This window comes from Arabidopsis thaliana, assembly GCF_000001735.4.
Source record: "Arabidopsis thaliana chromosome 1 sequence".
Lineage (NCBI taxonomy): Eukaryota > Viridiplantae > Streptophyta > Magnoliopsida > Brassicales > Brassicaceae > Arabidopsis > Arabidopsis thaliana.
The window spans coordinates 4,696,691-4,719,984 of NC_003070.9; the positions used below are offsets into that span (position 1 = coordinate 4,696,691).

The 23,294-nt window shown below is 33.7% G+C and overlaps 5 protein-coding genes, 2 long non-coding RNA genes and 1 other non-coding gene across 9 annotated transcripts; 3 read left to right on the forward strand and 5 right to left on the reverse strand.

Annotated features, from left to right (window-relative positions):
- Positions 1 to 810: 810 nt before the first annotated feature.
- AT1G05027 lies at positions 811 to 1,477 on the reverse strand. The gene has a single exon (NR_138822.1). It is a non-coding gene; the product is annotated as an other RNA (long non-coding RNA).
- A 4,489-nt stretch (positions 1,478 to 5,966) lies between these two features.
- Positions 5,967 to 8,004, reverse strand: CYP78A5 (cytochrome P450, family 78, subfamily A, polypeptide 5). The gene is made up of 2 exons (NM_101240.4): positions 6,964 to 8,004; positions 5,967 to 6,856 (listed from the first exon to the last, which is right to left on the reverse strand). The coding sequence occupies exons 1-2, from the start codon at positions 7,900 to 7,902 to the stop codon at positions 6,242 to 6,244; spliced, it is 1,554 nt and encodes a 517-aa protein (NP_172827.1). The 5' UTR covers positions 7,903 to 8,004; the 3' UTR covers positions 5,967 to 6,241.
- Positions 8,005 to 12,944: 4,940 nt separating this feature from the next.
- AT1G13720 lies at positions 12,945 to 13,016 on the forward strand. The gene has a single exon. It is a non-coding gene; the product is annotated as a tRNA-Thr (tRNA).
- A 50-nt stretch (positions 13,017 to 13,066) lies between these two features.
- Positions 13,067 to 15,982, forward strand: AT1G13730 (Nuclear transport factor 2 (NTF2) family protein with RNA binding (RRM-RBD-RNP motifs) domain-containing protein). 2 transcript variants are annotated; one of them, NM_101241.5, is made up of 8 exons: positions 13,067 to 13,395; positions 13,823 to 14,008; positions 14,111 to 14,593; positions 14,678 to 14,834; positions 14,928 to 15,049; positions 15,136 to 15,201; positions 15,288 to 15,348; positions 15,425 to 15,982. In NM_101241.5, the coding sequence occupies exons 2-8, from the start codon at positions 13,829 to 13,831 to the stop codon at positions 15,640 to 15,642; spliced, it is 1,287 nt and encodes a 428-aa protein (NP_563932.1). In that variant the 5' UTR covers positions 13,067 to 13,395; positions 13,823 to 13,828; the 3' UTR covers positions 15,643 to 15,982. The 2 variants fall into 2 exon arrangements, with proteins under 2 accessions (NP_563932.1, NP_001323252.1); NM_001332084.1 differs by lacking the exon at positions 13,067 to 13,395 and adding an exon at positions 13,527 to 13,716 and having other exon boundaries at positions 15,425 to 15,944.
- A 760-nt stretch (positions 15,983 to 16,742) lies between these two features.
- Positions 16,743 to 18,717, forward strand: AFP2 (ABI five binding protein 2). The gene is made up of 2 exons (NM_101242.3): positions 16,743 to 17,909; positions 18,053 to 18,717. The coding sequence occupies exons 1-2, from the start codon at positions 17,279 to 17,281 to the stop codon at positions 18,466 to 18,468; spliced, it is 1,047 nt and encodes a 348-aa protein (NP_563933.1). The 5' UTR covers positions 16,743 to 17,278; the 3' UTR covers positions 18,469 to 18,717.
- Positions 17,880 to 18,373, reverse strand: AT1G05033. Its single transcript, NR_138823.1, has one exon. It is a non-coding gene; the product is annotated as an other RNA (long non-coding RNA).
- Positions 18,704 to 21,579, reverse strand: AT1G13750 (Purple acid phosphatases superfamily protein). Its single transcript, NM_101243.5, has 10 exons — positions 21,228 to 21,579; positions 21,059 to 21,150; positions 20,915 to 20,981; positions 20,707 to 20,829; positions 20,517 to 20,609; positions 20,233 to 20,444; positions 20,013 to 20,145; positions 19,714 to 19,919; positions 19,195 to 19,630; positions 18,704 to 19,105 (listed from the first exon to the last, which is right to left on the reverse strand). Exons 1-10 carry the CDS (start codon positions 21,399 to 21,401, stop codon positions 18,800 to 18,802), a joined length of 1,842 nt encoding a protein of 613 aa, NP_172830.1. The 5' UTR covers positions 21,402 to 21,579; the 3' UTR covers positions 18,704 to 18,799.
- A 403-nt stretch (positions 21,580 to 21,982) lies between these two features.
- On the reverse strand, positions 21,983 to 22,664 carry AT1G13755 (Defensin-like (DEFL) family protein). The gene is made up of 2 exons (NM_001035966.2): positions 22,491 to 22,664; positions 21,983 to 22,372 (listed from the first exon to the last, which is right to left on the reverse strand). Exons 1-2 carry the CDS (start codon positions 22,546 to 22,548, stop codon positions 22,071 to 22,073), a joined length of 360 nt encoding a protein of 119 aa, NP_001031043.1. The 5' UTR covers positions 22,549 to 22,664; the 3' UTR covers positions 21,983 to 22,070.
- Between the last annotated feature and the right edge of the window lie 630 nt (positions 22,665 to 23,294).

The following is a 23,294-nucleotide window of genomic DNA, read 5'->3' on the forward strand; positions in this document are numbered from 1 at the left end:
TAATATCCCACTATCAATTTTGATTCAAACTTAATTATAAGTCATAGACTAAAAGAGAGTATTTATAAGTAAATTATGGACTAGAAAAATGACCACAACATGACACATGAACACCACTTCGTCACTTACCTTCTTAATGTGCCCCACTTTTCATGAATCTTAATCAGGCATTGTAATATTTTATTTTATTTTCTTTCAGGCATTGTATTATACTGAATTACTGATGTAGATAAGATAAAAAAATTTCAAAAAAAAAAATATGATAAGAGTAAATTGGTAATAGTATCTTTCATCCCCACATTGGATTTTAGACCATTTTAGGAATATAATCACAAAGGATCCAAAATCACCAATAATTTTTTACTATTCCATCTTTTATTTGGTAAACAAACAAAAAATAGAACCACATGTATATTGTAAAACACTTTTTAAGAGAAAAGTAAAGTTAATCCAGATCAATTATTCTTCTTAAACTACATTATCTTCCATTTTCAACTTTCTTCTTTATCATGTCTTTTGTCATTGTGAACCTCCATTACTTCTTATGTTGTATTAGGCCATATTTATCAAAGTAAAACCTTATATAATACTAATTAATAATATTTAACGTACCATTACAATTAATGGATAGTTCATGGTCGTACATAAATCTGCGTACGTACTACATTAACTCAGTAAGAAGGCCCAATAAAGCTCTATACCAGCACATGCAGTTAAATGTTTTAGTACTGATTTACTCATGCTGGTTGCAAATTAGATCAGAAACGATTGTCTTAACACTATTATCACCAAGCTAGAAGATGTGGTTAGATGATGGGATTCATGAGATTGCCAAGAAGTGACGTGGAGATCGAACCTCAGGTTAGAGTGGATCTTCGGATACTAGAGTGAAAGTATGACATGTTGAATGAACTAATGGTTGGGATGACTATATGATGACAAGAGATGTGGCATCATTGATTCTCCAAACGGAGCCACTGGTTAAGAGAATCTGGAACCAGAGAAATGTATAAAATTTGATTATGAGCCGAACTATGGAGGTCAGAATGATGGGAACGGAGGTTCTTGCAGGAAGATCAATGCGAAGATCTTTTGTCTTATTATATAACCACCCCAATAATATGTGTGTGTAGGGTTCTTGATGAACAAATGTGAAGGAGCCGCTCAATATTGAGATAGATAGAGACTAGTACCAGCAAAATCACATCTTTGCGAAATATCTATATACCATTTTTTTTATAATAAACAAACATATATACTTTGTTGTCACCATCCTATCGTAATAATACACACACACGCCTAAATGATTCATGGTGTCACCAAGTATCTGATATATATCTCTGTAGTAAACCGATGGGTTAAACTTTTTAAGTGTTTAATTATTGAAGATGAATCATTACGTTTTATTCTACTAATTAAATTGGGAAAAACAACAAATTAAAAAAACTAGAAAACAGAAAAAATAAAGTACAATGATTGTAAGAAATGGTTAGAAAATTGTTTGCACATGGTAACAACACCGCATTGCTTCTCTGACAGGAAAAGAGACCAGACAATCTCCCAAGTTGTGGGACACATGAATCCTTCTTACATTTGTTTCCAAATTGAATTGAAAAAACTGTAATGATTTCTTGCAGATAATAAGTAATATATGATTCATAATGTTCAACTATCGAATTCATGGCACAACATGATATGTAAGAAAAAAAAAAGATAAGTAAATAATGGAGAATTTTTTTGCAGTATTTTGTTTTATTTATTTGCATCAAACTGGAATGTTGATTCATATCCTTAATTAAGACAACCTCTTCGGTGTCAATATCTCCACCTAAACCATTGAGGTGGCATGATGATAGTGATCTTAATAGCTATTTTAATTCAACAAATTATATACGTTTAGTAGTAATACTATGATTCTAGCTATAGCAGGTGAAAATTGGGCTATTATTCTAGAAAAGTTTTAAAATTATCTTGGTGGATCAATCACATTCTTTAGTGTGTCTATAGACACATTCATTGAGGGCTATAACTAGTTTAGGTCCATAGAATACTTCGAAAAAAATGATTGGTGATAGTGAGAGACGAACATGAGCACCAGATCTTTTAAAAACTCCCAAAGCAATTGCATGTTTGTGCTGAAGAATGGTTGTTTATAGTCTTTTTTTCTTCCTTGTTAAAGTAATTGCGAAGTGTAGGCTGGGCTGGATCCATAGGATATCGACAGTGGCAAATGGATCGCTTCTTATATAAGGCCTAGACTTTAGAAAGAGAGCCCATTAATGTCCTAGCAAATTTCATAATGTATATTTTCGTAAAATGATATATTGAGTGAAATTTCGAACATGTTACAACTTCCCAAATTTTCACTCAATATATCATTTTACGAAAATATACATTATGAAATAACAAATATAGTTGAGGAATTGAATTGGAAAGTGAAGATATGAGGAACAAAAGAGGAACTTAATTTACTTGTAAAATAAACAAAATAAAATATTCTTCTTGTTGTATTATTATCTAGAGAAGAACTTGTCTATTTTTGTTTTATTTTAATAGAAAATTATTAACGGCCTCTACACACCACTCATATTCAAATCCAACAGAATATGTGATTATGTATGACCTTTAACTTTAGTTGTTCAGAGAAAAAAAAATTGTTCAAAGAATATTTGTTGTAGTGTATTTTGTCCAAGGCAAATGTAAAAAATAATTAAATTCTGTGTTTACACAAACTACCGGGATATTAAACTTTAAATTTTGTGGGTAAGCTGTAAAACAAAGTTTCGTATAAATATATATGAAGTGAAGTTTCAATATTGTTTTCTGCAAAACAATTATATAAATTGCTAATGTTTTTTTAAAATGTATTCATTCTCAACTTATATCAAATAACTCAAAAATGTTTCTAACGACATGATTTCGATTATTTATTCATTTTTTGTCTTCGTTAAGACTTGTTCATCAATGAAACAATTACAAAACTTAAATGGATCTAACAATGAAATAAATAAAGCTTTTGACTATCTTGAGTATAATTTTTCTTTTTATTATAATACGATTTATTGTCAAAGGTTACAGCCAGAATATACACTTAACACTTATGTTGAACTATAGGGATTCGTCTGATAATAATAAGTCATCCAAATCTATTTTTGAAAATATTTTGTAAGATAATCAAGGCTTAATGATCGATTTCTGATTACGTACTTGGCCATATATATACACTGTATACAACTTTTTTTTATTCTTTGCGAGTGCTAATGAGTAATGAGTGGCGCAGAAAATACTTAGCCTTTTTGGGCTTTAATGTTTATAAAAATGTTAAAATCACGATTGTTTTAAGTTGCAAGTGAATATTTGGCTTTAACAAAAGCATCTAAATTCGGCTTTTAGAAAAGTATCGTAATCATTAATTGAGCCACTTGAAGATCATCAAAAAAGCAAATATAATTAATGATCTAATTAGTGTCTACAACCCTAAGACAAAGGATCCAATTCTCTCGCCCGATGAGGGGCAGAGATTATCCAAGAGGGCTCATGATTCATACATAACCCATACAAAAATCAATAGTAATATCATGACATTTATAATGAATGCAAATTTCAAAAACTGACTACTAATAGTTAGATTTAATTTTAAACGCTGGAAAAAATATTTTATTTACTAGATGCTTTTATATAGGGTGGTGCAGATTCCCCAATATAAATCTAGTAAATGAAAGATTTATTTTTACAACAATTACAATTGAATTTAACTTTTATTAGTCTATTTTTGAAATTTTCATTCATTATGAAATGTCATAATATATTACCAATGAATCTTGTAAGAAAATAGATATTTTTGTGACCACAAAATTAATGCCCAACGTCTATCTTTTGGTTCCAATGCGCTTGTGGTGGATCGATCATATCTACAATGAAGGAGATATGAAGAATAGATGCAGGGACATATGGAAAATCTAAAGAAATAAATATATGGGAAAGAAAGCAACTTGCACTTTTTTTTTGTTGGTGTAAACGTTAAGAATTTGCACTTATTTTTGGATTAATGGATTTTTTTTCTTGTTGGATAGTTAAGTCCCAAAATGTATATATATCCTTTTTGGGAGAAGTTTAGCACTATCGATCAAGAATGTTTTATATACCCATATCAGCCGTTATATATACATGTGATAATATAACGCTAGTTTGAGAGACAAATTGAAATATAATTAAACTGAAACAATAAATTTCATGCATGTTGAACTATCTATGTATTGCTGTTATTTATCATAAAAGGCAAACATCTTTTTCTTTTTCAAAAGCATAGAAACCCTATAAGCTACCGTTTTGTATTTTAAGGCTAATTAATTGTTAGTTGAACGCTAACAAATAGTCTTAAACTTCAATCTTTGTAATGATGTGAAAGATAATATGTACACTTTACCGCTCCTAACATTCCAATTCATCACTTTTAAATATATCTGTAAAGTTATTTGTATCTTTTAATGTGATTATGTAGACGAGTTACCAAGCAAATAAAACGATTAAAAAAACTGCAATAGATGAATTACCAAACACATAAATTTATTAAAATGTGTTACAGAAAATAAACGCATTTATTTACGAGCTTAATAGATATTCTTTTATCGTTGAAAGGAGTAGTTTTTTTTGTTGTTGTTGAAAGGATAATAGTTATGTACAATTACAAAGAAAATAGAGATCAAAATGTAGCAACGAGAAAAAAAAAAAATGTACCCAATACATGTATCCTTCTGTTTTCCTGACGGACTTTCCCCATATTATTCTACGCTATATAATTTAATAGGAGTGCTGTGCACTGGAGTTGTTAATTGTACTTTATATGAATATTTTGGGTAAAAAACAAAATGAATAGTTAATCAACGATGTATAGATTCATAAACAAAAAAGAGGAACGTCGAGGATACGATCTTGTAATTTATATTATTGCAAATGACTCATAAATTCTGTCTAATCCATACATACAATACACCTTTATTTTCATAGATATAAACATTTGATGTAAAATAACTATTAAAGGGTGTTGAGTTCCTATCGGACAAACATTATTCTTCCAGAAAACAAAAGAGAGGAATATATTGAATTATGATTGTTGTTCTTGACTTCTTTCTCTCTCATATTGTTGTCTACGTCATTTTCAAGCACATTTTAAATTGAATTTTTATCCTTTTATATGTGGTTAATAATCTGACAATTGTCAAAAAAAAAACTTCATATTGTTGAAGAAGACCTAACATGATCTAGCGACTAATAAGCGGTTGTAGGCATGTATAACGAACTAACTAATCCATAAACGAATGTGTGTGTGAAAAAGAACACATTCAAAGTTGAGATTATGTTTTATCTGATATAAAGTTTGGAGTTGAAGTTTTCGTTATTGGTAAAAGGAACAACTGCATATATAACACTTATAATCTAATCATCTGTATCGGCCAATGGCCATTTAGACCGTGTAATCAATTACTCATCAATCCGTTTAACTGACTCTGTCCGACTAAGTGAACAATTTAAGAAAATTTGAGTGTCAATCCATGACTAAGACATTAAAATCTGAAAAGATGGTATATTTTTATATATATTTTCCCACCTTCCAATTTGATCATGTCGTAATGATGGATCAGCATGTTGCTGATCGTTCTAGAATCTAATATGTGACATTATAATAGCTAGTATAATGTCCTTTGCCCAATGATTTACTCACTAACTCACATGTTAGATATTTGGATCACGTTGTTCAACATGCTAACATTAACAAGTGATCGTCCTATTGTCATATCATTACTCGGTTTCATTTCTTCTCAAACTTAACATTTTTTTATCACTTTTAATTACGAACCAACAAAAAACAGAAGCTAAGATGGCATTCGGGTTTTCGATTCGACCCACTAGTTTATAAATAACTTGAAAATTCATATTTAGGCATAATTACTGATTAAAATAAAGAGCGCGATATTTGGATAAGAAATATAGTAAGAGATTTGCTTATTGCATAAACTTAGCTAATCAATTTTATAGATAGAAAAACATTGAAAAGCAAACCGAGGGGATGCGATAACATCATGAAGCATCACAAAGCAAAATAGAAAACTTACACCAAAACCCTAAAGAAGTTCGACCAACGTGCCAAAACCCTAACTTCCTTCCCAGCCATAATTATTATTAATTTTATTAATAAGTACTAGCCATACTTCATTAAACAAGTCCCCGACACGATAATCCATCAAGCGAAACCAACATTCCTTGGAACAGCCTTGCACTTCAACGGATTCTTCATCTCCATAGACAGCTTCAGAACCTCAGCGAGCTCAACATCACAAGAACCCTTCACCCATTCAAAATTCTGAATTAGTTGACCAATCCAGAGATGAACAGTAGCTAGACCCATTGCTTTACCGGGACAAACCCGACGACCGGATCCGAATGGAGCCAATCTAAGATCCGAGCCCATGATGCTCACATCCTCACTAATGAACCTTTCAGGCATAAACGCTTCAGGGTCGGTCCAGATTTTAGCGTTGTGTGTGATGGACCACATGTTGACCATAGCTATGGTTCCAGCAGGGACAAGGTTAGGACCTACGTGGACGTCATGGATAGCGAGACGAGCCCAAGAGAGAAGTGGACCAGGGGGGTGGAGCCTTAGGGTTTCTTTGACAATAGCTTGAAGGTACGGCAGTTTTGGGATGTCGGAATCAGACAAGGATCTAATATTGTTACTTGTAGCAGAAGCTATCTCTCTGTAGAGTTTATCTTGGATGTCTTGATGCAAAACCATTCTTGCAAGCACCCATTCCACTAGAATCGCAACTGTATCTGTCCCTCTAAATATCATTTCCTAAAAAGAAAAAGAAAAATCAAAAGAATACAACTTTAGTTACCAAATATTAAAAAAAATCATATTCAAAATCCTCTCATCACAAGAAAATAGTAAAAGTAGCTTACCCAAAGAACAGCAATCATGTCAGAATCAGACAACTTTTCATCCTTTTGCAAGCCAAGCAAGACATCAACGAAGTCATTTTCCTCTCCATTGAGATTATTACCCTTCTTCATCTTGTGTTTCTCAATTATTCCGCCGACAAAAGTGTTGACTTCAGAGACCAAAGCTCTACACCTCTTCCTCACTCCTTGGAAGTCAAACCAACGAAGAAACCAAAAGTGATCACTCCAGTTAAAAATCCCAAGCAACTCGTAGCCTTCACTCACCAGCCTCTCCAAAAAACACCCTTTTCCATTAACTTCATCAAAATCGTAGCTTTCACCAAACACTGTCGTCATTACATTATTCAAAGAACCAAAGTGAACGATCTTTTTCACTTCAACTTCACCACAAGCATCAGACGTAACAAGGCTTTTAATCTTCTTGACCATCTTCATACCGATGCCAACTCTAACACCCTCAAAACTCGCGATTCTTCTTGGACTGAAAAGATGAGTGGAGGAGATTCTCCTCAGATTCCTCCAATACTCACCATACGGTGCGAATCCCATGGCACGGTGAAACAAAAGCTCGTAAGCTGACTCCTTAACCGGCCGGTCAGCAAAAGCAGAGCTGCTCAAAATCTCTTTAGCCGTCTCCGGTTCACTAGAGATAACGAAACGCGAAAACCCAACTGAGAACGCCATCAACGGAGAGGCCTTGAAGCGTTTAGCAAGAGCGGCGAGAACACGGTGGGGATTGGAGCCGGAGAAGACGGAAAGAGAACCAGATGGTCCTGGAATCGAAACCCGACTCTTGGATGACCCGGTCCAGGCCCATGCGAGCCCACCTGGTGAGAGCAAGAAAGCAACTGTGGCTATGATAAGTGAGACTGAAGCAAAGGCTTCGAAGGTTACGAGGTTAAAACTGTTAAAGAACAGAACGTAAGCTTCCGGAGACATCTCAGGCTGAGTTATGGCAGGAGAGAGAGAGTGTTGTGAGTGTGAGCTAGAGAGAAGTGTTTAGAGTTTATGAAGAAGATATGAAGTGTGTGTGCATGGGAAGAGTGTTTATATAGATGTGATTTAGTAATTAATCAGGTCTTTTGAATTAGAGTAAAATATTAATGGCGAATTAAATTTTTTAAAATTTGTATTTGCATGATAGGTCAAAAGGCTAGTCAATGGTTTAATGGCGGAGTGTTTTTTTATGTAGATTTTCATTTTGTTATTTACTAAATGTTTTTGAAACTTGCTATTTATATTCAGTCTAATAAATAAAAAATGTCATCGCTGGTATTGTATTTAAGCTAAATTTTATTGGTTTAAGATAAAAGTGAATTTATTTTTGTAAGGGTTTTGCAGGGTTTCTATGAACAATAATTTCAATGTAATGCACTTCATATGGTTTGTGTGGAGATTTAAAAACAAATTTTTTTTCATATACTTTTGCAATTATATTACCAAAATATAGTTGTGTCATGCATAAAATATTGCAACAAAGTCAAGATATTTTCATTCATGTATAAAAAATGTTTTGGAAATACTTCACTACCATCAACTTCTACTACTATTAGTTTTTTTTTTATAGCAATAACATACTAATATCAACATAGCATTAAAAACTAATAATAATACAACAATCTGAAAAGATTCATTCTCTCCTGATACAGTTTTAAAACAAATGGGTGGAGATAATTAACCAGATTTAAAAATATTATTATTATCACAAAAGAGAATGCTAAAGAAGAATCAAAATGAGAATCGTAGCCGTCCTAGCCACTATTACTAAAACTTTTAATTGTACGGATTTATTCATATTTTAGTGTTGCTGACAAATTTTTAATTTGATAATAACACTAACTTGATTTAGTAGGTAAATCGTGAAATGAAAAGTTTATCATCATCATTTATGTGAAAATCGTGGTAAACATTCTGCAACTCCATCATTCCACAAGTTGAACAACTAGAATCTAAAAAACAAACATGAGACTCTATAAGTTATTTGCCATCATTCCACATTTTATGGCAAATACACACTATTACCAATCAGAATTTTGAAAATCTACTAAAAATGGCAAACAGAATTGACTTCTTCTGTATTACTCCATTTTGTGTTTGTTTTACACTCATAAATATGAGTAATACAGACGTAAAACAGAACGATAGTAATGCTCTTTTTTTTTTTTGCTTCTTTGCCCTCATAAATATGAGTAAAATAAAGTAAGTTTAGATCAAACGGTGCACTTAATACATGTGGCATTTAATTCAAAGGCGTGCTCACATGACGAACAGAAACAAAACAAAACCTGATCGTTTATGGCTAAGTGTTAGGGGCATCTCAAATGTTCGAGGCTTTTTATTTCACTATTTGATAGTACTATTCGACTTTTTTTATAAAACAAAAAACGAGTTAAACTTACGAGAGACGTGGAAGGAGTCAAATCAATAGTGAAGTCAATATCAGTATCATAATTGAAGAAGAAAATCTTTGCCGTGTGATTTTAACTTTAGAAGCCTGCGTGGTCCTTGTAATTTTTTTGCAAATCACTGTGCTCTTTTTATTTCATTTTTTTGGTTTACAAGTTGTACAAGAGAAATAAATAAACTAATAAATACTTGTACTAGGATTTATTTACGTAGAGAAGAAAATAATAAAAATAATTAAGGGGGAGACAAAGGGCAGTGATGATTATGAAAATACAGAGAGCAAGTGTAGTAGAAAGCTGACATTAGTATACACGTAAAGCTCTGTGAATGTACATGGTCTACTGTTAGGCTTAGGCCTGCTTCGTTCAGCTAGTTTCTACTGTTTTCGTATTTTATCAGTATCTTTATTTGACAGCGAACCCTTTCACATTTACTATAGTTGTATCGATAGTAACTAAACTAGTAATAGAAATAGAGAACAACCGTTTACTAGAATTTTTACATTTTCGTATTATTATTTGATTTCGTATAATTTATCTATAACTTAATTCTGAAAAAACAAGATTTTGGAGACCATTTTCCAATACTGTAAATTTAATAAAAAGGATCTCACTCATAATATTTCGATCAACCTATATTTTGTCTAATAATATCACAATCATTATAGTCCGAAATACTCTCATTCTTGACATTTGCAATTCCATAATATTGTGATATTATTAGACAAAATTTATGATCTATGATCGTCCTAAAGCCAGACCATGGTAGTCTATTAAAATACATGACTACATAGAAATGTGCAGTTACAATTTTTTTTTTTAAAGCATTGCGTAGTTTAATTAGATGTAGTTTTATAGCTTAAAATAGGTTGATTAGAGTTGTAGACTTGTAGTAATATATAGCAAAATCAATTCATGATATTAATTTGTCACCAAATAATAAATATTTGATAATAATTTTGAAAGTAGTTGAAATACCTAGTAGACTTTCACTGATAAATTCATAGAAATTACGATATTTATTTTATAAGAAGAGCATGAAATAATTTTAAGCAAATACATTATGCAGTGTGAAATAGTTTGATTAGAGAATATATAATAAAAAACGACCCCGACCATGGAGTAATCATATTTAATAGTTTTTACAAACTAGTCAACCTATTTTTATTTTGAAATGTTTGATTACGATTCTGTTTTTGAAAGGAAAGCGTAAAGTAGTTTAAAGTTTATAACGTTAAGTAGTTTAATTAGAATTGTAGCATTATATAGCAAAATAGTGTATCATATTTTTTTGTCGCCGAAAACAAATATCTGATAAAAGTTTTTAAACGAATTGAAGTATTTTGGTAGACTTTGAACAATAACAACATAGAAATACAATCACAACTCTCTCTTCTACAAATATAAGCATAAAATAGTTTAAACAAGTAGTGTGAAATAGTTTCAGAAAAGTGATAACAAGAAGTAGCAAAATCAAAACATAAAGTATTCATTTATTTCATCTCAAAAATCATACCTACATATACACAATTACAACTATATTTTCTAAATAATACATAGAAATGTAGTTATGACTCCTTTTTAAAATACATTAGCCTGAAATATTTTTAATCAAATGAATTCATGTAACATAAAGTATGAATACAACTACATTATGAATTAGTTTATGAGAAATTTATCATGTTTGAGTGTTTTGATTGAACATACATTATATCAAATGAATATTACGGATTTGTTTGTAACATCATAACCACCTCTATGATACTACATGAATTTTTAAGTTATTTGTACTACACCAACATTTTCGTTAAATAGTTCGAGAAATTATGTAACATTTTTTTTTAGTTTGAATCTATCATACTTCATGTTGAAATAGATCTTAATGAATACAATTTGTTTTTCAATGTATGACAATTATCCCTCTTATAACCTATTACTCATATTTGTTTGATAGTTTCACAATTTAATTTGAGATTTGTTTTTGTATAAATATCATTCAAATATAAATAGACATAATTTCAAATTATATATTATCATATTTTAGTTTTCTTAGATTTATCTTTATCATTTTAGATATTTATAATAGGAAATATTGCATTAATAATAATAAACATTTAATTTATGTGTATTTTAACTAATAAAAAAAGTTGATAAAGTTTTTGAAACTAATAGAAGTAGTTGATAGACTTTGACCAATAATTAAATACTTATGTAAAGAACTACATTTATGACTTTTGGGAACTCTGAACTCTGACAGACTTAGTTAAAAGAGCATGTTATATATATATTTTTTTTTATTGAAAAAGACATAACATCAGGAGTATTTTCACTATAGACAACTGTTTTGTTTGTAGGTCTATAATAGATTTTTTACAGTAAAGCATAAGAATAGATATGTTTGAACAAATAAGAAAGGAAGTGGAAATTGAGAGACCAATCATGTCAATGTCTCAACAACTAGACTTCATGTAGTTACACTCTCAACTAGCAAAAAGACTTCTAGTTCGGTTCAAACATAACTAGAGTGATCTCATTCTCTTGTCATCAACTCTTCCCCTTGTTTGGTATATGGCTAAGGATATGGATTGGGAATTTCTTTTTTTATTAAATCAAATATTTTCCTAACGAAAATTGCACACTGATATTCCATTTGGATTTGGATATGGATCTTTTTTTTCCCTCAAGATTGATATGGATCTATAAATATATGCACCGAAAAAAAAAATATCTATAAATATATGCACATGCATGTGTCGATTGATGATATTTTTTTTGTTTCATAGAATTTCTTTTTTTATATTTTATATCCAAAGGTTGATGCTTTCCATTAACTGTGAGGTTAAAAAAGACTTTACATATAATTACATTTTCCAAGTAATCAAAAACATGCATGAGCATACATTTTCAAGAAATAAAAAGGAGACACAAATTTAAGGAAATAAAAATCTAGACTATAACATTAAAATAAACCAAAATAATACAACTTCGTATACGTTGTTCAAACATTTTTCAACTTAACATTTTGATTTATAATCATATAGCTTTATCTTAGAGATAAAATTATACTCAGAAAAGTTTCGTGAAACATTTCTTGATATATGGTAGAAGTATGTACTGTTCAAACTTATCTCACCTTAATTGCTTTGGCTCCATTTTTATAAAATAATACACTCTAACTTCTTAATTAAAGATTTTTGTAAGCAAATTTGTTATCTATGCTTAGTTGTGTATTTGGTGGCTCAGAGGGCAAGCAGACATTTAAAAAAAAAAAAAAACGATTCATGGGTTCCTCGAACCATGCATATCCACTAGTTCTTTATTGGGCCGATAATAGGGGAACTCTTAAATCAGCACATCAAGCTTCGTAGGAAGAAAATATGTTTTTTGTGGGGCTTAATCTGTTTTATTTCAAAACAAATCATTCTATAACAAATTTTGATCTCAAATTCACGATTAAATAATATACACAAGTTTGAGTCTTATGAAGTATATATTTTATTGCAATGAGCCTTAAATAAAAAGTCATAATTTGTTGTTTTATTATATAATGTTATACTGAACAAGCATTCCAAAAAGGCCTCCGTAGCATAGTGGTATTGCGTTCGCTTCGTAAGCGAAAGGCCGCGAGTTCGATCCTCGCCGGGGGCTTCTTTTACTCACTCTTTTTTATATCTCTTTCTTTTTTATGAAATTAGAATACAATTCTTCTTAGCCACAACTTTCCATAACTCAACAATATACATAATCATCAAAAACAAACAATTCAAGGAAAACTTCCCTCCTTACCATAAATAATAATAGTAGTATAATTTTAGTGTAAAAATCTTGAAGAAAGCCCTACAATACAAGGCTACAACAATCCCAATTTCTCCTCGTCGGAGATTTCTAAGTAAAACCCTAGAACTAACCATTATATATATTATAATACAAATATATTCATCCCTCCCTCTCCCTGTGTCTTACTCTGTCTTCTCTTCGAACTGATCTGAGATTTTTGATTCTGCTTCTCTTCTCATCTTCTCCCAAGGTATCGCTTTCGTTCATAGTTCATACACCAATTTTCTTACTGTTATCAATTGTTTGATTGATATTTGTAGTTCTTCAATTTGGGTTTCATGTTCTGTCTTAAAAGTCTTTTCCTTTCTGTTGGAATCCTCTGTAAAAGCTTAATCTTTTCACATTCTTCCAATATCTAGTAGCTGTATAGAGATCTATGTAGTTCTAACGTATATTCAATTTATAGATTCTCAACTTGCAAGTCGCTTAAGTCACCAAATAAATCTCTTGTTAAAGCTATAAGAGATCTAATGAGATTTGTGGATTCCTTAGTGTTGATTTGAATGGCAATGTGAGACTAAAATCACTACTTGTGGTTCATCCATATGAGTATGTTTTAATTTCGAGACATTTGTTTGATTATATATCTGACCTTAGTGATAATCTCTTGAATCTAGGTAGAGATGGCACTTGAATCAAATGCTCCAGTGGTGGACCCAAACACTATTGGCAATTCTTTTGTTGAGAAATACTACAACCTCTTGTATAAGTCACCATCGCAAGTGCATCAGTTTTATCTCGACGATAGTGTTTTAGGCCGTCCTGGTTCTGATGGAGAGATGGTTTCTGTCAAATCCTTGAAAGTAAGCTATTGGATGGAGTTGCTTTTTGTGTTCAAACATATGTAAATCTTGTTATTGGAAGCAAAGTTTCGTTTTTAAGAGTTGTTTAATCTTGTTTTGCAGGCTATCAATGAGCAGATTATGTCCTTCGATTACGAAATCTCAAAGATTCAGATTTTGACTGCTGATTCCCAAGCATCTTACATGAATGGAGTTGTGACTCTAGTCACAGGTTTACTAACCGTGAAAGAGGGGCAAAGAATGAGATTTTCTCAATCGTTTTTCCTTGTGCCGCTGAATGGAAGCTATTTCGTTCTCAACGATGTCTTTAGGTATGTTGCTGATGAGATTGTTGAACCAGAAGCTAACAAGAAAGAAGTCGAGGAGGTTATTCCTCAAGTGGTCCAACCAACAGAGCAGGTAGATGAAGTTGCAGAGCCGGTTACTATCCCTACCCAACAACCCGAGGCGAAACAGACAACCGAAAATACAGTGAAGAAACCAGAAAGAGCTGTAGCAAATGGACATCCCAAAACACAGGAGGATAATGTTGTGAACGATAAAAGCAATGGTGTTGATGCTCCCAAGAAATCATTTGCACATATTGTGAGTCCTCTTTTTTGTGTGAAATCCTATTCTATAGCCTAATCTTTGCTCATATAATCTAAATATTTTGCAACTTACCCTTAGGTCCAAGATTTGGCTCAAAACGGTGCTACATTCAATGCCAAAGCTTCTCCTGCAAAGCCTAAGTCTAAGCCTGTTACAAAGCCGAGTGCTGCTCGTGAATCCAAAGCTCCTGCTCCTGTTTCTGAACACTCTTCTGCTGCAACAATCGACCAACAAGGTTTTAAATCAATGTTTTAACATTTCAGAAAAACTGATTTTCTTTCACCTTTTTCTATGTCTTAATATGATTTTACCATTTTTCGTGTATCAGCTGAGGGTTATACGATATTTGTTGCCAACTTGCTCATGGACGCTACACCAGAGCAACTAAATGAAACATTCAAAGGTTTTGGAGCTATTACGAAAGATGGTATCCAAGTGAGAAGTTACAGGGTGAGTTGTTTATTGAATGGATCTTTTGAAGAAACTTGTTTCACAGCCAATTTTTTTGAAATCCTCATTAAGTTTTTCTTTTGCAGCTCAAGGGAAACTGTTTTGGCTTTGTGACATTCGCATCTGCTGAAGCTGTGAAATTGGTCCTCCAGGTATGTTTCAACATCAACGATATTTCTTACAAACTTTTTGGTTATAAACTGGATTCTTCTTTTGATGTTCTACTACACAACTCTAGGCTCACAAAGAATCAGCCATCAGAATCGGAAACCGAAGAGTTTCAATAGAAGAGAAACGAGGTAAGTCAAAGTAAAGTTTAGTACTAATGTCTCCAACTTCAGGGTAGAAAAACTGAAACCATTGGTTCCGTTGCAGGCAACAACGATAATGGAAGACCCGCAATGCGAAACGGAGGTTATAGGAACGACAACGGTTACAGAAACGATGGGTATAGGCCTCGAGGCAACGGTTCCAATGGAGGTCGAGGCTATGGAAGAAATGGATCTGAGAGACGGGGTGAATCACGCAATGGTGAGGCTCACAATGGTGATGGCAAAGTTCATCAGAACGGTACGGTAGAAGCTAGCCGTTAAAATACTCAATCCAGAGGCTAAACAAGTTTGAAGTCATTTGTTAAACTCTGTTGTGTTATTGTTGTTCATTTGAAATTGAGGTTTTATAGGAAGAGATAGTGAGAGGGAGAGAGAGAGATTAGAAGTTCTTTTGGAGTAGGTTTATCTCTTAGGTGATAATCCCTTCTTTGAGATTTTGTTTGGGATAACAAAAATTTGATGATTACTTTTACCTTCCATTCTGAATCATCTTCATTTGGTCCGGTTTACACATAACCAAAATTAATCGGAAGTTCGTTGTCAATTGATTGAGACATCTTTTAGGACCAAACCGAATAAAATATTTTCTAGTGAAAAAAACAAATGGGCAACGAACCCTTAAACTTATGGGCTTGATGTGAATGGTGTTGGTCTTCAAACGACGACGTATTGTAGTATTCTCTAAGTTTGCATTATTACACAAACCAACAGGTGACGAACACGTAGCATTTTTGGTTTTTATGGTGTAAAGATCTTGACGTCCCCACTTGACTCAACAAAGTGACCCACCAAGGATTCTAAAAATCTTCTTTTCGATTTATAGATTTCATTCTCAAACCTAACTGTCACTGAATCAATAATAATCAGACTTTTTCACTAAGTTATATTGCTCATTATGCTAATCTAAACTCTTCTCCATCAAACGATTAGTCGCCAATAATCAAACTTTACCTTGTTAATTACTTTATATTATCATTGTTAAGTCTTTTAGTTTATATACTATGGTTTATTGATGATTGCCTTTGTGTAGTAGTAGTATTCAATTACTTTTACATGGAAGTGTTTTTATTCTCCCTTCACTTTTTCACAAGCAACTTGCTTGCTTCGTGGGTCCTTTGGTCTAACCCACGTGAGTGACGTTGTCGAGTCGCTAGATTTATCATATTCAAATTATGTTGTTGTTAACTCTCCCAATATAAATAAGATTACAAGAGATTGTAAAATTATAAATCAACGATACCATAAGTAATCACTAATCAGGTCTGTCATTTTCTTACTCTCTATATACGTTTATGTCTGATTTTGTTAATTTTTGAGGTAATATTTTTTTTTTTCGAGTTTGAGATTTTTTTTTTTCTCTTTTACAAAAACTTGTGCAAAAAAATTAAAAAGAAAAGGGGAAAAAGGAGAAAACGGATCTTTTTACTTGGGAGACACGTGTCGTGACACTGGATAACTCAGTCACTTTACGACACGTTTCTTGAAGCAGCACTATGGAACGCCGACGTAATCCACCGGCCACGTGTCGTTCAGGCAGCTCTCTCGGCGGCCACTTGCCTCCTCTCAGTCAAGGCCTGTCTCTCTTTCTTTCTTTCTTTCTTCTTCTCTCTCTTTTCCTCTAATGTCCAAAAGGGTCTTCTTCTTTGTCTCTGCTCTTCACTTTCAATTATAACCTCTTCGTCTTCTTCGCCGTCTCTGGTATTAACTCCGGCGAGTTTTTTTTTTTTTTTTACTTTGATATGAATTTGCGAGATTTACTGTTTAATTCATGATGACAATTTTGGATTTTTGATCGGATGTGAAATTCAGAGTTTTTCATTCTTCTTCATCATCTTATAACAAAGAAGAAACAAAACAAAAAACTTTTTTTTTCTTTCTTTCTATTGTTTCGGAATCTATGGGTGAAGCAAGCAGACAACAAAGGGCATGGAACAGAGAAATGACGGTTACGACAAATCTTTCTCTAGACATAGATAAATACCCGAGAGATCTGTTACGAGGTTTCATGTCTGAAAACGGCGGTGGAAGAGTCTTTCACGGCGGAGAAACAAACTGCGATGATGAGAGTACGATTGAGCTCAATCTTGGTTTGTCTTTAGGTGGTAGATTCGGAGTAGACAAGACTCCGAGGAAGCTGAAACGATCTTCTTCTGTTTTGGACACTGTACCATTCAACGATTCAACTGTGGCTGAGCCTGAGAATTACACGGTGGGTTTAGAGAGAACGACGTCGTTACCGGCGGAGATGGAAGAGGAATGGAGGAAAAGGAAAGAGATGCAATCGCTTAGGAGAATGGAAGCTAAGAGAAGGAGATGTGAGAAACAGAGTTTCAGAGTTGGGAATTCTGATGACCAAACGGTGTCGTTTGAGAATGAGAGATGGGTTACTGCGAGTAAAAGTGGCTTCTTGCAGAGACATTTGGTTTCTTCTAATAGACAAGTCTGTGGTGTTGATTCCGATGGAGGAGGAGCAACGGGAGGAGGTAGTTCATCGAGCTTGTCGGAGCTAGACAACAAAAATCAGCAAGGTAGATTTCAATACATTGTTGGTTTTTAGACACAAGATTAGTAACACTAAAATGTAAAATTGGATATTTGTCATTGAACCTGTGGAATTGTAGAATGAGTGAATGTATTCAGTGGAAGAGTGATCTGAGTCTATGTGTTGTAGGATCATCAAACAGCTGCAATGATGAAAGAAGCCCGAAAATCGTGGCAGGATGTTCATCGAACAGCGGAAGCCAGGGAACAGAGAGACCGAGTGTGACTAGAGCCAACAAAGTGAATGAGAATGAGAATGAAAAAAGAGTGAGAAGTGAAGACTCGGTGGATAGGAAAGGAAAAGGGATGGCTACGTCTACTGGTTTGGTTGATATGCCTTGTGTGTTTACTAAAGGGGACGGGCCAAACGGAAGACGGGTTGATGGGATTCTGTACAAGTATGGAAAAGGAGAGGAAGTGAGGATAATGTGCATTTGCCATGGTAGTTTCTTGACACCAGCTGAGTTTGTTAAACATGGTGGTGGTGGAGATGTGGATCGTCCTCTTCGGCATATCGTTGTCAACACCTCTTCTTCGACCTTTTAAATCGAAGAATCGGTGAAGAAACCGGAAGGGTCTTGTGTTCTCTGTTTCATTTTTTTTCTTGTTGTTTTATCTTTTGGATCTCTCTGGTTTTTGGCTATAAAAATGAATGCCAAAACCTCAAATCTTGATGAAGATCAAGATTCTCATGTTGTCTTAGGTCTAATACTTGTGAACATGAAAGTATCATCATCGAATGATTCTTTCTCGAGCTCTCGCGTTTAATATAAGTCCTCTCTGCAAAGTGCGTATAATTGATGTGTAAACATTATAACAGTTTAACAATGAAGAGGGAACAAGTGAGTACAGAAGAGCTCAAGCAGTTGAAAAGTTTTTATGAAGCAAGTGTAGTTGCAGGACAACTATCAACCGCACAAGCCAAGATGTCTCTGTAATCTTTTGATATCGTGAAAGAATCGTGGACTCGTCCGTCACTGCTCTTCTTGTACTCAAACAGAAGGTTTGAGTGATCAATGGCTGTAAGTTTAAGGAATCCGTAATCATAGTCTCTGAACAGACTCCAATTCGGTTGAAGATCAGAGAATTCAGCAAGACCAGCTCCTCCACCTCCAGCAACAATGTGAATGGTTCCATTCAATGGAGCTTTGTAGTTACTCTTCTCATGACTCGTGCATACACTCTACAGACAAGAAACGAAACAAACAATGGAATAATTCCCTTTTCTTAAGAACCATTCTTCGATATGCCAGTACAGTACATGATGTTTACCTGGTAAACCGGGCATGTTCTCTCGTAGTTATGTGCATGGCCATAGATAGCAATGTCGACTTTGTACTTCTGCCATAACTTCTGAAGACTTTCTCTTCCCATAGGTTCGGCAAAAGAGCCTTCTTCCGCATAAAAATATGTGGAAGAATAACCGAGAACACGGTGAGCGAGGAATATCAGCCATGGCTGCTTTTGCCTGTCGACTGATGCTAAGCAGTGTTCAATGAAATTGTATTGCTCTGTTCCTTCTCTCCAGTCATGTTCTGTGTCAGCCACACAGAACCTAAACATTCCGTAGTCACTCGAGTACCAGACCTTAGCTCTGTTTTGAGCAGGAACATAGAACATTGTCTCAGCTGGAACACCACATTCTCCTCCAGAGTCTAAACCCTCGTAAAACGATCCTGAGTTGGGCCAGACACGCTCATGGTTTCCGCTGCACAGAGTCAAATTTTCAAGACTAGGTAAACAAGAAAGCCAACAACATTGTCTTTAAAAAAGAAACAAAAAAAGCAAAACCTTGCAATCATATATGGAACAGTGGAAGCAATAGGCTCAATCTGTGCTATGAATTGGTCCCATTGAGAAAGGTATCCATTTGCATAACAAATATCTCCAATGTGGAAAACTGCATCAGTCTTCTTTAGATCTTTAATAAGTTGCTTTGTGGTGTTGAGAGAAGCGCGTTGGAAATCATTGTACTCGCTTGAGCCATCGACTTCTGCCTGCAACAACATGGCACAAGAAAAGGTCATAAATGCGGTTTTGAGACCACAGCAATAAACAGTCTGATATGCTTTAAGACTAAAAGATCAAACCTTTCCCATGTCTCCAAAGATTACAACTTGTTGGACAGAGTTTTGTCCCGGGAAAGGAGAAGATTTGAATTGATATTCTTTACTCCAGATCAATGCACCATTGGACAATCTATGACCAACTCTGTAGGTATACCTATATAATGATCAATCAAAGCTCAGTGATTATTACTCCATGAAGCTAATGCATTGGTACAAAACAGAGAAAACACATGGCACATACTTGGAGTTTGGCCATAACTCTTTGAGAAAAGCTGTGTGTATGTATCCGGGATCACGCCATCCCACGGTCCTTGCAGGAGCACCGCACATGCTGTTACGCGCGAAGGTCAATGTTCCAGCAGGTGACAGTTTACGTTCTCCTCCTTTAACGCCCCACTCAACAACAGGTTCAGCTAGGTTGAGTCCATAACCACTAGTCCATGTCACTGTCATCTATTTTACATAACTCATTTTCACTTCTTTGTAGCACAGAATATGATAACCAAAAGAGTTTTAGAATCATACTTCATCCCATTCTTTGCCTAGCGCCAACCGCGGATAAACTGGTGCGTTTGGATTCTCAAAAGCTACTTTGTTTGAGATTGCCACAAGCTTGGGCTATATCACACAAGAAAAGAAAAAAACCAAGGGATGGTTAAAGATGAAGCTAACAACTAGTAAAGCTAGAGAAGTTGTAGATGAATGAGAGTGTTACATTCAACAAACCGCCAGAAAAGAGCGCGAAGGAGAAATCCGATCTTTGGTTAATCAGTTGAAGCTTCAAGGAACCAGTTCCAGTATTGGTGTATCTTGGATTACTAAAGTTTGCATATTGAAACTGTAAAGAAAGAAACAGGAGGAGAAAGCTAAAAGACTTGCAACAGAGAAGAAAAGTAGAATCAACAGTGAGAAAACAAGGAAACCTTGACAGGCGCTGAACAAAGTCGAGGTGGTTGGACCATTTTGTTATCTCCTGGACAAGTCGAAGCACTGCAGGAACAAAACAGTGTTAAATCTCTTATTTACAATCTCAGCACTGATTTGATAAGAAGGATGTGTTAAACTACTTGAAATCTGCAGGAGAAAACACTCCAATCCAATCATCATCAGATGGTTTCGGAGAACTATATTGGACCAATACTAATTCACTATGTTGACCCTGAAAAAAAAATGCATTGAGGTTTAGTAATTCATCAAAAGCGATGAGAAATAGAGGAAGAGAATGGTTATAATTACGTTAGATCCAAGAACTGTTGGAGATGCTTTGACATAAGCTTTTTCATTGAGACCAAATGTAATCTTATGGACAGCAATTCCTGATAAAGGTTGGTCTTCATGAGATTTCACTTGGTGAATTGCTCCAAGAACTGATATAACAGTCACCAAGATTGCAACTAACGATTCTCTCATGTCTTCTAAGACTGAAACAATTCGAGCGGGCACAAGAAAGATGCAAAAAGACTAGCAATTGGATTAAAAGAAACAGAGTGAGGACATTATAACTAACTTGGTTTTGCTTTGAATCTTTCGGAGAAACTCAAAGATTGAAACTTTGAAGAAGATTAGATTAATAAGAAGAGTCTTTAATAATTAGAATATCCAGTCTTGAGATTCCCCCTCAATGATATAAAAAAGTCAAGACTTTGCTCGTCAACGGCCAATTTACATTGCACTGGAGTAGAAGAATTCACATCAAGTTTTGATTAGCGGAATTTTAAATTGCTTAAATTTAGTGAACTCGAGATTTTTTAATGTCTGAATGAGAAAAAGATTACTCAAGAATTTAACATAAACAAGATTAATACATTGGATCCATATGACATTCATGTAAAAATCCTTCTTCTAAGGCGTGCTATACATGATCTCTAATCCAAAGTGTCAATGCTTTTGGGATATCATATGGGCCATCCAATGAGAGAAGAATAATAAGTCCTTTGTTGTTGTTAGGCCGTTTTGCATGAAATCCGAGTAAAGAGAGATAAATCAAGTCACTAAAAGTATAACGCCTGCGGTTATTGAAATATATTTATTTATTTTAAGCATTCATCATATATGCATGCATATACAAAGGAGTTTTCTTTAAGATGCCAATTTGCAATAGCCTTGCTTTGAACATTTCATGTTGCAATCAGTATCTACTTGGCAACGAACATCATTATTCATCACTTTAACCAAATTACAAACACAGTCGCATTGGTTGCTGCAATAACCTCCCTCTGGGCAATGCGCTTTACAATCACTATCATTCTTACAACATGGAGGTGGTGGTCCACGATAACCACCACTACCACCACCTGGACAACCGGTGCATCTTGGTTCATTCGGCATACATGAGTTTTGGTTGACAGAAGTTTCACTGTTTTGAATGCTAATTCCATTTTCTGCATATATTAATAAGAGATAAGAAACAAAAAAAAACATATTAATCAATGAAAAACTATGTAAATAAAAAATACTAAAAGCACAAAATGAAACTTTAAATATTTTTTGTTTACTTACGGGTTACGGCAAAAAGTAGAGAAACCAATAACAACAATTTTAAGGAAGCGATCTTCATTTTCAAAGTCGATGTTTTTTTCCTTCACTGGAGAAGTTTTTGGTTGTTTGGTAAATCTTGCAATGGTGAAGTTGAAGGTATTCTTCATCGATTTTTTTATTTTTATAGTCCAGTTTAGGCGATGGTTAGATACTATTTTTTTTAATATTTACACGTGGAAATTGAAGTATAATTGTTATTGGATTCTTTTGACTAACAACAAAGTTCTCATAAACATGGAAATCTAATTAAAGTTTTAATTAATACTAGATATGTTTACCAAATAAGAGTTGCAAAATTGGAAATAAAGGATTTTTTTCGATTTAAATGTCTATCTATATATTTCTTATCAGATTTAGTGGACTATGCTTTATATTAGATGATGATTGACCCACGCAAATTTTCTAAAATCATTAGTCCAAATGCTTATGTCTAAATAAGTATTGGATCAAAGAAAAATCAAAGATGATTTTATGCTTAAAAAAAAAACATAATTTAGTGACCAAAATACTATTGAATAGGAACAAAATCGAGATCTATCATTACATGTTGCTACAGGCACGGTGCCCTCTTTATAACTTTAAAACATTTTGAAAACAACAAAAGATTACACAGATTCAGAAACGAAATTAATTTGATCCATTATTTAAAACCTCTAAAACCTTGATCCATTTTAAGTAATAGACATCGACCCACTTAACCACTGAACCGTCTTATTGAGTAATTTAACCGGAAAATTTTACTGAACCAGAACCTTCCAATTGAAG

Excerpts from the sequence above, each read along its gene's own strand:
- AT1G13755 (NM_001035966.2), bottom strand. The coding sequence starts at position 22,548 with ATGAAGATCGCTTCCTTAAAATTGTTGTTATTGGTTTCTCTACTTTTT. Across the intron at positions 22,373-22,490 it reads TCTACTTTTTGCCGTAACCC|AAAATGGAATTAGCATTCAA; the intron begins GTAAGTAAACAA and ends TAATATATGCAG.
- AFP2 (NM_101242.3), top strand. The coding sequence starts at position 17,279 with ATGGGTGAAGCAAGCAGACAACAAAGGGCATGGAACAGAGAAATGACG. Across the intron at positions 17,910-18,052 it reads AGACAACAAAAATCAGCAAG|GATCATCAAACAGCTGCAAT; the intron begins GTAGATTTCAAT and ends TATGTGTTGTAG.
- AT1G13750 (NM_101243.5), bottom strand. The coding sequence starts at position 21,401 with ATGAGAGAATCGTTAGTTGCAATCTTGGTGACTGTTATATCAGTTCTT. Across the intron at positions 21,151-21,227 it reads CAACAGTTCTTGGATCTAAC|GGTCAACATAGTGAATTAGT; the intron begins GTAATTATAACC and ends TTTTTTTTTCAG. Across the intron at positions 20,982-21,058 it reads TTTTCTCCTGCAGATTTCAA|TGCTTCGACTTGTCCAGGAG; the intron begins GTAGTTTAACAC and ends TTGTTCCTGCAG.
- AT1G13730 (NM_101241.5), top strand. The coding sequence starts at position 13,829 with ATGGCACTTGAATCAAATGCTCCAGTGGTGGACCCAAACACTATTGGC. Across the intron at positions 14,594-14,677 it reads AGAAATCATTTGCACATATT|GTCCAAGATTTGGCTCAAAA; the intron begins GTGAGTCCTCTT and ends ACTTACCCTTAG. Across the intron at positions 15,349-15,424 it reads TTCAATAGAAGAGAAACGAG|GCAACAACGATAATGGAAGA; the intron begins GTAAGTCAAAGT and ends GTTCCGTTGCAG.
- CYP78A5 (NM_101240.4), bottom strand. The coding sequence starts at position 7,902 with ATGTCTCCGGAAGCTTACGTTCTGTTCTTTAACAGTTTTAACCTCGTA. Across the intron at positions 6,857-6,963 it reads ACATGATTGCTGTTCTTTGG|GAAATGATATTTAGAGGGAC; the intron begins GTAAGCTACTTT and ends TTTTCTTTTTAG.